At 40.0% G+C, this 12,122-nt stretch overlaps 1 protein-coding gene across 6 annotated transcripts in view; it reads right to left on the bottom strand.

Annotated features, from left to right (window-relative positions):
- Positions 1–1,852: 1,852 nt before the first annotated feature.
- The window catches only part of LOC106926661 (mitogen-activated protein kinase kinase kinase kinase 4-like), a 92,743-nt gene continuing 82,473 nt past the window's right edge, over positions 1,853–12,122 (bottom strand). For all 6 annotated transcript variants that reach the window (XM_015001718.2, XM_015001721.2, XM_088010973.1 and 3 more), the window contains 6 exons: positions 10,020–10,154; positions 8,496–8,596; positions 8,264–8,413; positions 7,964–8,123; positions 6,975–7,114; positions 1,853–5,718 (listed from right to left, as the gene is read on the bottom strand). In XM_015001718.2, the coding sequence (XP_014857204.2) occupies positions 5,635–5,718; positions 6,975–7,114; positions 7,964–8,123; positions 8,264–8,413; positions 8,496–8,596; positions 10,020–10,154 (770 nt within the window). In that variant the 3' untranslated portion in view covers positions 1,853–5,634. The remainder of the gene's footprint in view (positions 5,719–6,974; positions 7,115–7,963; positions 8,124–8,263; positions 8,414–8,495; positions 8,597–10,019; positions 10,155–12,122) is intronic.

Genomic DNA, 12,122 nt, shown 5'->3' with positions numbered 1-12,122 from the left:
GCAACCAGCTGGAAAACTGTACCACGCAGTAAGTTTATTTAAAATCTAGAAAATACACAGACTAATGTTACAGTTAGCCATGCTAGCTATGCTAACTGCTAAGAAAAAACGGATTAAACCACTTTAAGAGGTGACACCGGCACTAATTGAAATGAAACAATAGACTTACAAAGTTTTGTTGTTTGGTGGGACATTTCTCAGTCTCTCAAGGTTTTTTTTTTTTTTTCATTGAAATATTAGTACCTCACTGATAGCCTTAGTTCTCTGTCTCTTGTAAAGTAGTTAGCAGATCTGGTTTCTGCTTAAGCACCAGGTTTTTCTCAGTGTTTATAGGACATTATTTGTGCTGCATATTATTATATATAGCATATTATATATTATGTTATATATGGTATCCAGTTTAAAACTTGAGATGTGTAAAAAATGTCTGTGGTTCAGATTTTACAAATTTAAAACTGACAAGAATTTAAAGATAAACAATAATGCTGCTCATCCCAACTCATGTAATTATTGTTTTCTAAGTCTATGTGTAATTTCAGATGTGTACAATGACGGACCAGTATCACTGTCTGTATGTGCTGAGTTTAATCATAATAGGTTTTAGGACGTGGCCCAAAACAACACAAAACGCTTAAGTAAAACCCTTCTGGATTTAAAAAAAAGTGTTACTGGTAGATTAAATTAAATTCAGATATTGAAATTCCAATACCTGACGGATGCTGACCTTTAAAAAAAAACAAAAACATGTCATTTAACTAACATGTTTTTATGAGGATGCCAAAACACAAGGAAAAACTCAATGTCTCATTTGCAGCAGTAAACAAACGTTGCAACTTCTCTCTTTTTTTATATACATTTTTAACTTTTTCTTTTGTGGACACAGATTTGTTAATATTTTGTTTAAGTTAAATTTTCACTTGGAGGATTGAAAAATATAATTATTATCTTTCAAAGCTCTACAGACTGGGCCATACCACCTAAACTAGTGAAGGTACATCTGGAAATAAACAAGCTCATAGCAGGCCTTCCACAAGAACAAAGCGCCTGTATTGTTAGCACAGAGGTTAAAAGATCAGCACGTTCTTTCAACTCACGACCGGCCGTTGAGAAATCAGAAGATGTTGCATGTTTTGGGAATTATTCCAAGCACCTCTGCATCTGATGCCCTGATACTCGACAGCACAGGTCAGATGACTACAGAGTTTGACAAACCTGTTTTGTTTTTCCCCCCGCAAAGGAATTCATCCAAACAGTACAAACTAGATTTAACTTTTAACCTCCTTCCCTGTTGAGTCATTGTGTTGAAACCTTAAAACGAATCTTAATCCAAAGAATAAGATGAATTTATTGAAATATTTGTTTTTGTATTTCCCTTTGGAGATTAGGCCTTCCACATATTCCATTTCTTCTTTTTATTTTTGTTTCACCTTGGGAACCTTACATTTTAAAATTGCCCAGACCTATTTATATACCTTTGCACAAGATGCCTTTGAAAACTTTAATTTGCAAATACTTCTCCTTTTTAGTCGAGTCGAGACACACAGTCAACCTGAAATCAGACACAGTGGCACCGCACGCGACTTCTCCCAGAAGTTATCATTTACGATACGGTCGAGGTGTTTTTGGTTTTAAATCCGAGCAGCGTGCGTTGTGCAGGAAGTTGTTGTTATTGTTGTACTAAACTGTGTTGCAAGGGAATCTGTGTTGAGTCGTTAAGTCACTGATTTGAAAATGGTAGAACAAAGTGGGTCAAGTTGGCCAACATGTGACGCAAAATCTCTTGTTCTTCTCGTTTGTTTTTGGGGAACAAACAAGCAGCAAACCACCACCGACGGATGATACACTCTGAAAATTACTTTTAAAGTTTATTCAAAGAAAACAAAAAACAAAACAAAAATAATCAGGAAACTACACGACTTCCTGTCATACACAGAGAGGACATAAGTTAGAGAAGCATGGCAGAAACAGAGGAAAATACATTGCCTCACATCCAAGCCTGCAGGGAACGTTACTGCAAAGTTACCGCGGTCAAGTAGCGTTACGCGAATACCTGAAAAGAACAGCAATGTGTTCGTTATTGTTTCCGTTGTAGGTGGTTGAGTGGAGAGATGGTAGAAAACAATAAATATCCAATTAGAAAGAAAGAAAGAAAAAAAAAAACAGGCTCAAAAAGCAGAACCAAAGTGTAAGGAACCAAGATGCGTTAAACATAAATACCGTGATGCACACATTAGTGTAACGAAACATTGCCTCTGTAAACATTTTTTTCCACCTAAGGTGAGTGTAATAATATTCAACCACCGCAGTCGCATATTTACGTGTACATAGACTTACAGAAACAACAAAAAACTAGTAAGTTTCTTAACTACCTCTAAAACTTAGGAATACACAATGCTTCAAGTGAGTTTTTTTTTTGTGTGTTTGTTTTAATTTTTAAAAAGAATATCCAAGAAGTGGTTTTTAATAACAATAGTTTCACACGCTTTAAATGCTGCCCTCTTGGCACTTGTTCCAACTTTAACCCGCGAGCGGATCACTTTTTCTCACATCATTCTCCTTTTATTTAACCCATTATTAATAGTCATAATAATCACATTATTTTTCACAAAGTCAGCCACTCTCCGATGGCCTTTAATGCAGTAAAGCAAACATGGCGGATACTACTCTCCGTTAACTTTTGGAGCGAAGGGTTTGGGACATGAGCTACGTGACTGATAAGAGCCTGGAGGTGTGTGTGTGTGCGTGTGTGCGATTGTTGTCAGGAGGGGAGCGGGAAAACACACACAAGAGAACCTTGTTTGCATCCTGATAAAAACATGTTTGGACATGAAGTCTAAGCACAAATGGGATTCTCTTCTGTCCTCCCCTCTTTTTTTAAACAGAAATGTGCAACTTTTTAAAAAAAAATATGTCTGGAAATGGAGGAAAATCCAGCTGGACCGGATGAAGGAGATCAACGCTGCAGCTCGTTGAATGTACAGACGTCTGTAATCTAAGCAGGTTTAGGGTGAAAGAAAACAGGAGCATCTCTACGGATCAGAATATTTCCGGAAAAAATCATTTATTTCGATATTTACAGTGAATAGAGCAAAGTTTGTGTTGATTAAATCAGATTCATTCAGTAATTTTGATGGTGGCGCCTTGCAGCCAATGAAAACCCAGAATTCAGCCTCTCAGTAAAAGGTTCTCAACAAAAGGTTAAAGAAGATTTATCCAAGAATAACAACGGATTGAAAATGTGTGGTAGAAAGCAAAATGGACAAGAAGCATGAATAGAGGTTGGTGAACCAAAGCCCTTCAAGAGTTTGGGGCAGATTAAGGAGGAGAAGACTTGGATGTCATTTCAGAACCAGAGTCTTACCCGGATTAATGAGAAAAAGGACTGGACTGACAAAGTCTGCTTTTCAGATGAAATTAAGTTGTCCATTTCAAAAGAATCTGGTGGAGGAATGGAAAGGCACAGAATCTAATCTGCTTGAGGCCTAGTGAGACGTTTCCATGTTCAGTAGCTGCATTTCCGTTACAAATGTGCGCAAAACTTTGTTCATATCCCACAAAAGTCGAATAAAGACAATTTTGCAATTGCTGTGTTTTTATTGAATAAGAAGTGCAATTAAAATCACAAGTGTGTTAGTTTGTCAACACCATGAGTCAGCAAAAAACATCATCCTCCAACTACTTCCTGTCGGCTTCTTCGTGTTTTCCGTCAGAAGTAACATCCAGTTGTTGGATCACGAGATCCAACAACTGGATTGAAAAAAAAATGTGTAGGCATTACACTTTTCCAAAATACACTAATTTCAATACAGCGGGGGAAAAACCCCCGACCTGATCCTAATGCAAAAACTTTTTCAGCTAATTTATCTTCATACTGCCAATTTGTGCCATTTTAAGGTCATTGGAAACGTTTGGGGAGCCGTAATCAGCTGGCTGGTTTTAGGTTTTCATTTGCAGCAATGGTCCAAAATTAAAGAAATAAACACCTTAAAACATTACACTGCTGTATTATGAAAACGAATGAAAATTTGGATGATATCCTGATTCGTTGAGATACGAATGCATCGTCTGTTTTTGTCGAAATGAGGAGGGAAAAGAAGAAGCTCTGCTCCGTGTTGCCAGGTTGGGGATGGGAACACTTCATCACGATAATATTGAAGTCCAAAGTGTTAGTTTTAGAACGACAAAGTTTCAGTCCTCACGTTAAAGCAAGCAGGGCTCTCCGGACGCCAGAAGACGCTCCTTGACTCTGAAACACCGGGATGGGGGTGAAGGGGCGTTGCCATGGTTTCGGAAAACAAAAGCATCTCCACACCTGACGCAGAGGCTCTGCTGCAGCAGCTTTTATTCACTTAAAACTTGAAATTGAAACACCTAGAATCGACCACTTGTGACAAAGATACGAAGCGAAACATCATCTCATGCCTTGGACCACCACACAGTAAGAAGTCTCTCTACATTCTGGACACTTAGTGCATTGAGTACATACAAATAATAATAATAATCGATGGAAGGTGAAACGAGCCGAAAGAAGGGGGGGAAATGGAAGACAGAAGTCCGCCTCCCGCACCTGAAAAAACCTGCTGAATTATGCGTTCGCCTCTCTGCCGCGGGAATTCAACTCGCCGACAACACCGAACTCTCCGACCACACACACTTACACACACATGCTGAACGTTCTTCTAACATCATCAGTTCATAAACACCCCACATTTTTTCTTTCTTTTTTTAAAGTTACTCATGGAATAGCTATTCACAGCAGTTCAAGTTTCTCAAGTGGAGTTCAGACTGTCGGTTTCTATCGCCTTCTTCTCGCGGCTGAATGCGCATGAATGGAAAATAAAAGCTTAAAGACGCGTTTAACTCCACTCTGTTACACCTCTCTAGAAGAATTCATAAAATACTAATTTGAAACCCACCTGCCTGACTGGTCCTTTCTCTCTCCGTCATCCTCTGATTTTTTTTTTTCTTTCTTTAAAGCAACATCATCACACGCGCGCGCCCCCCGTTAAAAACACCTGGTCTCACCCGCGTGCTTGTCTGACTCAAAACCTGCTTCTAAAAACACACCGCCGTCGCGTAAATAAGACGAAATCCCTTCCAAGAGGCAGACCTTCAGAAAGTAGTAGCAGGAGAAGAAGAGAGTGGCGTTTGCTGAACTCCTAGTTTAAAAGACATCGATGTTACTGGACCGACTCGAGAGCACGGAAACGAAGCGGAAGTTCAACATCGATCCCATCGTAACATGACAAGCACCAAGACAGGCTGAGAGGAAAAACACACAACGTCGTCTGTCCTCTTTTATTAAATTCACATTTGTTTTAATTTCTACCTCCTTTAACATGTAAGCTATTGGTTTTACTTCTGTAAGATAGTCGTCACTTCCGGTATTTCCGAGGAAAGCGGCGGTCGTCGCCGCATCGCCAGGTTGAGGCCCCTCCCCGGAAGCACGGGGGAAGAAAACGGGGTGAGGTTGACGCCGTGGACCGCGCTGATGGGTCTCAAGCCGGCTGTTTTCGTTGTCCGAGGATTGACAGAAACATCAGAAGTGGGTTCTGAGATCCAGTGTTAGCGAGGTGTGAGGGGGGGACGATGCGAAGGATGAGGAGAAAAGACAGGAGGGCAGGGCGTGGACCTCTACCAGCTGAGAAGGTTGCTTCGGCCCAGAGTCATGAAGTAGACCTGGCTGGAGCCTCCGGGCCGAACGGAGGCGAAGAACACCTAGACAGGAAACAGGACGTGGGTGGGAATTTTATCTGGGGCTTTTGTTTGACAAATTACTGACATGCTTCCTGAAAGAAATAATTCCCCTAAGTTCAAGCCTGTCAAAACTTGGGGTGCACAAAGAGGGAGAAAAAAAAAATCCACCGACCAAAAACAAATCCAAGGTCTAATTTTCATTAGGCTTTTTTCTCTGGACCAACGGGAAGTAAATTCAGAAAAGAGAGAAGAGAAACTTGGGCAATTTGGACGCAGCTGAGCCAACAACACTGAAAATGTAGAAAATCATTTCAGTTTCACAGCTTGCACGTGTGATCCTCCGCAGAATGGATTCAATATTAGTATTTGTGTGTGACTTCTTGATTTATGATTTTTATACAGCAGGTTGAAATATGGAGCCAATTTCAGCAGCAGAAAGTTCCATTGAACAAATTTCGGTGCAACTCTGGAATGTCCTGCAGTCATGTCAGCACAGCCATGCAGCCAGAGCAAGGAAATGTGGTGTAATGTGGAGTTGGACCTATTCGCACCCCCCATTCAAACCTCATTAACTTTCTTACATTTGGTCACTTCACAACCACAAATTTCAAATGTACTAAATTGGGATTTTATTTGATAGATCAACACAAAGTAGTGCATAATTGTGAAATAGAGGGCAGATAATTCATGCTTTTGAATGTCTTTTACTCTGATGCCTCCTAAATAAAATTCACTCGTGTGTAATTTAATCCCAGTCTGATTTAGGCAATTAAATTAAAATGAGCTTGATCATTTCCATTCTGATGATTAATATTGTTTGAAGGGCAATTTTGTTTACAGAGACTTTTATTCATGGTTTTGGCTGTATGTGTTTTTATTGTTTTTGATTACTGTGTTTTATTTTGGATTGAATTATCTTCCAATTCCAGTGTTAAGCATGTGCAAAATTAAAGTTTTTTTGTCTTTTAGAGGGCAATCTTGAATTATTATGCCATATATTACTTTAAAATGATATTGCAGTAATTACTGGGACAATCTATCGCCTACTGTGACTGAGCTTGATATATTTTGCAAATGGAGGCTTAGCAATGAGCTTTACAATCTGTATTTGTAAAACATGAGTGAAGCATTTTCTTTCAAATTTCCAATCAACTTCAACTTTGTTTCAGTTTATCACATAAAATCTCAACATGGTGTGTTCAAGTTTGTGGTTGTAACAAAACAAAAGGTTTTGTAGCATATGAAGTTTTTGCTTTTTTTCCATCATTCGTTCTCACCTTATCGTTTCTTTCACAGAGGAACTTGAGTCTCTGGGCTCTCTTATGCATAAAGACTCCATCAAGGTGACCAGTTTCCACTGAGCGGATCTCTATGGCCTTCTCGCCCCAGCCCATGATCTGGTTGGAGCGAATGTAGGCTGAGGAGAGATTTACAAGTTAATACACTAAAGTTACTAGAAGTATAGGGTTAAAGTGAACACATACTTAGTAGATAAAAATGTAGAAGGGTGCAGATAAATGTACATACATGCTTGTTTGCTGTGTAGCAGTAGTGGGCAATGCTAACTAAAAAAAGTTAGCTGCGCTAACCCTGAAGCATTAGTAAACATTAGTTCTGCCAGCGATAAAGAGTTATACAAACATGGTACTTAGCAGAAGCTAATGCTAAGGTGCTAAATACAACCATGTGTCAATGACACAACATGTGTTACAACACACGTTGCAGGTTCAAATTTAGTATGGTTATGCGTCAGTAAGTCATACTTTTATAGCTTAATATAGTTTAATAGTTGTTGAGATTTGCTAACTCTGTTGCTGGTTTTGCCAAACTGACCACAACAGGGGTTTGGTCAGAAAGCACAAGGACATCAGTAGACTTTTAAACTGTTTACTCAAGGACAGACTGTAGTTCTACGTGTGAGTGAATAGAGTGACGTATTCTGGGTACAAAACAATAATAATAAACATCATTTATTGCACCACGTCATGGGTAGAGGGTCAGTCTTCATCCACTTCAAAATAAGAGTATAAATTCAAACGTCTAGCTACTTGAAGCATTCTCATCAGTCGATAACCAAGACTTCAACACAGACGTCAAACTTTATTCAACTGAAATTTTACAAAACAGCCAAATAAATTAGTGCTTTGAGAAGTTAATTCAGGGGAAACTAAATGTTAAAGCGCTGAATGAGAAGCTAGCTCAGTTGTTAGCGCCTAAGCGGAGGTGTGCCCACCACTGTTGTGGAGTCATTGCCGCAGCGACTCACCCACGGAGGTGGGCATCTCCCCCCACTGCAGCACCACGTCCTTGGTGATGCGCCCGTAGGTGTTGACGTAAACCCCCTCGTCCTCGTAGCACACCAGCAGCTCGATGCCGTCGGTGTTGGGGAGGATGATGATGGCGTGAGACTGTATGTTGTTCTGGATCTGAAGGCGCAGAAATCAGAAGATGTGCGTTTGACCACCGGTCTTGGCAACTTCATCATCCAGCATTAAGCAAAGAAGTGAGAAACAGCTGCTCTACAGCATGGTGGCTATGCCGTTCACCATGTCGGGAAGTTTCTTACGTGGGTTGGCAGGTAGATGTCATAGACCGCACCGGAGTCGACGTCGACGGCGTGGAAGCCTGAACAGGAGCCGTAGATGACCTTTAACCTTTGCCCTTCCTCCACAGTGAGGTCGACCAGCAGGGGCTTGTGCACCAGGTCACCGAAAGACTGTTGAAGACAGTAAACTGAGTTCAGACAAACAAGCTAGCGGCTCAGCTGTTAGCTATAGCTATCCCAGTCATTTCTGTACCTTGAAGGCCATGAACTTGTGGTAGGGTTTGGGTGCCCAGGCGTAGACCTCCACCGAGTTCTTCAGAGCCAGAACCAAGAACTTGATCCTCTCGTATTTTACTGTAAAAATAAATATTTAAATGAACCATCAGCATGACGCAAAGAGAGAAAAGGAGAATTAATTGGTCCAGTCATGTTGGTTGGATAAAGCTTACCTCCTCAGAAGATTCATAATCTTGTAAAACTAACAGACTTACAGGTCACCATTTTTAATGCATTGTTCCTTTTTTTTCTTGAATGCAATCAACTGAAAGTTTACAAAACTGTCTAGTAAAATAGTGCTTTAGTACTCAACATTTTGAAGCTAATTGAAGGTTTTCAAAGTTAGCTCATGCTCTTAAGTGCTAAGCAGCAAATTCTCGACAGTATTTGTTTTGTAAGATGTGTGCAAACCTAGTTTGCATGTCTTCCTAGCTCTTGACGCAAAAGTAAATCTGCTCCTGCCAAATCTCTGAGCAAATGCACTGATGCAGCCTGTGCAATGAGATTTAATAAAAGTGTTTATGGGAAAGTTTACACTCCATCCAGAGCAGGAGAAACACAGCATTCGTAAGACCAGACGTGTTTGAGTTTTGTAGACTGCATCCAAAACAAAGGTGTCTGCTGAATATATATTTTTTTGCAAATGAAAGATTTCTACCTTTTAGCAATTCAACAACACAACATATTGAAGCTAACAATCATCATTTTTGATCTGACCATCAAATCTTTAGTAAACTATGTAGGAGAAATGAAAAATAATTTGCGTGTTGTGAAATATCCAATAAATAGTCCCCTTCTTTCCACATGTGTTAATTCAAGAAATGTATAAACTGACATCAACTCGAGATCTTTGATGGGAAACATATTTGTCGACAGCTCCAGTAGAGAGAGTGGAGTTTCCAACAGGAAGTGCTCAGTGGCACTAAAATCACCAAGGACATTCTGCGTTTTAGACAGGACTTAGTGGCTGCATGCCCTCTCGGTTGCCACTGAAATAAAATTTCCTAATCGAGGTTTTTCCTCCTGTTATTTATCCGTGACATGCCTGTCTCGGACACACAAACCCGCTCTGTATCATAGGGTGAGTTTATAAAGCTGGAGTCTCCCATTTGAATCCACTGGTGGTCAGATCAACGTCAGATAATGAGACAGTATTTCATAAGGTAGGAGTGAGGATGAAACGTTACTAATATTTTGTCAGTGTCTTAGATCACTGTGTATATCTGGAAAAATGTGTTGGTGACACGGCGGCAAGTCGCACAGTTTAGGAATCTTAACCAAGTCGTGTGCATCACGAGCTTTAACCAAGGACTGAGTGAGTGTGTGTGCCTTAAAAGACTAAAACAGTGAACTTAATGCAACCTGTGAAGCATCTGAAATGAGCTTTGGCTGAAACTAAGCCACAGAGGGAAAACCATATAATCCCTGTTTAGAAGATAAGATTTATGGACACTCCTCCTAGAGATGAAACTCCTAACATTCCTTGTATAATCTTACGTACCAACTTTGTAGTGGACACAGCCCTCCAGATCCCCCACGGTGGTCCAGCCCTGTTTCTTCTCCACCTCAGGGTCGTTGTGAAGGATCTTGTTCCTCAGCCAGGATAGGTAGTAGACCCGGAGCTTGTTCTTTTTACCTGGCATGGTGCAAGAATGGAGGAAAAGATTTGTAATTTAAGGTAGCATTTACATGAGTATCAATGTGTGTAAAATCAGTACAGCAAAGAAATTGGTTGAGACAAACCGATCAAAGACTGTGTGGATAAAATCAACTGTTTCCCCCCTGATCATTCAATTCCGTAAAATGTCAGAGTCTAAGAAATATTTCTTTCTGTACATAAAACATATCAACAGTGTAAACATATCCACAGACAACACTTTGTGTTTTCACGTTAGCTAAAAATCAGACAAAGGTTGCTTCAATTACAAACTTAATCAAGATAATTAAGCTTTTAATTGCTTCAATTTCCATGGGATTTTAACGGTGTGTGACTCGTGGGATGCAAAAAAAACCAAACAAAACAAAACCAAGCATTTTCATTGCAGTTCAGCAAAATACACTAATTCTGATTCACCCAAACAGCCACCTCATCCTGTTCAAAAATGAGTTTTTAAAGAAAATTGGCTCGTTTCCATTAAGCAAATTTATTCTCGAAACATCAAACTGCACAGTTATATGGTCAATGGGAATAAAGCCACAGATGCAGTGGGTATTCAGGCAGTTTGCCAGTTTTATATCCTTGGATGAGATTGTTTAGGGTAGCAAACATTGTTCAAAAGAAGCACAAACAGTTGCAAAACTTTATTGCCATCACAGCTGCAAAACATAGTGAATCACATTTGTCATCACAAAGTGAATATATGCAAAACTGAAACCGCAAAGGACAAGTCTGATGCAATATTTGCTAGGCTGTGAATTCCATTGTCATGCATTAAAATTCTGCTTTCCAAAAATTTATTTGGCAACTTTAGCAGTTCACAGAAGTTGTTAGGATCTTCATCACCATGGAGCTGAAACTCAGAGAAAGTTGATGACACGAGGCATTTCCTGGCTTGCAGGTTGGATGGTCAAAGCATTTTATTGTGTGACTTCCTGGTATGACATTATATCTAAATGACTAACTGAAAAGAGAAATCAAAATGGATGCAAAATGCATAAAAATATGTGAAATGTACATAGCTTCTCTGTTTCGCTGTGTCTTTTGGACTCTCTAAAGACGTCATATGCCTCTCTTTTACTTTAAGAATGTTCTGGTGACGTTGCAGAATTACAGAATATCTGATTTTCGTGATCAGAAACATCCGAGTTGCATTAAATCATGTTCACTTAAATTGTATGGCCTTTATTTACGTTGTCTCCTGGCAATCTTCTTACATCAGTCTGTCAGGATGTGGTCTAACTCGCAGAAGTTCTTTCATACGTCCCGACGAGCTGAGAGGCGTCCATGACGTGTAGATTATTTTTACATGTCGGAAATGCAAACGAGTTTCACAGAAGAACATGGACGTGTGTGTCGTTTCCTTCCATCATGGAAAAGCTCGGCTGTATGTCAGAATCACAAAGCGTATACGCACACAACGTGCTCCTCACGCAACATCCGCTGAGCTCAAAATGTATGTTGTGACACCGCGTGTGGGCTATTGAGAAAGAGGAGAAGTAGGGATGCACAAGTAGTAGCTTGCACAAAGAGGAGAAGTGGGAATGCGGATGCACTTTCAGTCTGAGAAAATTGGGCTTTAATTGGTCCGAAACTTGCAGGCGTCTGTTTCATTTGCGAACGCTTTTGTCATGAAGGAGTACAGAATGCTGCACGTTTTGCTTGCACTTGCAGGATTGTGTGTTAAGGTGTGTGACAATAGTTCAAAGAGGGAAGCAGACTGGACAAAAGGAGACAGAAAAGGAAGTGAAACTAGTTTTATGTCTCAAAGTCAATTATAGCTTCTCGGTATTTTCAGTTTCCAAGCATCAGTCTGTGTCATTGTCCTGGTCTTCAACTTAACCCAGGGTTCCTGCGAGTTTCACATACTCAAATTTAAGATTCTTAAAACCCCTCTGAATTGGATGGAAGACCTGTATCTCGACAGAAATGTATAAAGTTCATCCA

This window comes from Poecilia mexicana, unplaced genomic scaffold, assembly GCF_051168715.1.
Source record: "Poecilia mexicana isolate PSO_F unplaced genomic scaffold, ASM5116871v1 scaffold_2, whole genome shotgun sequence".
Taxonomy (NCBI): Eukaryota; Metazoa; Chordata; class Actinopteri; order Cyprinodontiformes; family Poeciliidae; genus Poecilia; species Poecilia mexicana.
Note: the sequence above shows the minus strand (reverse complement) of the source record. Positions and strands in the feature narration are given on the sequence as shown.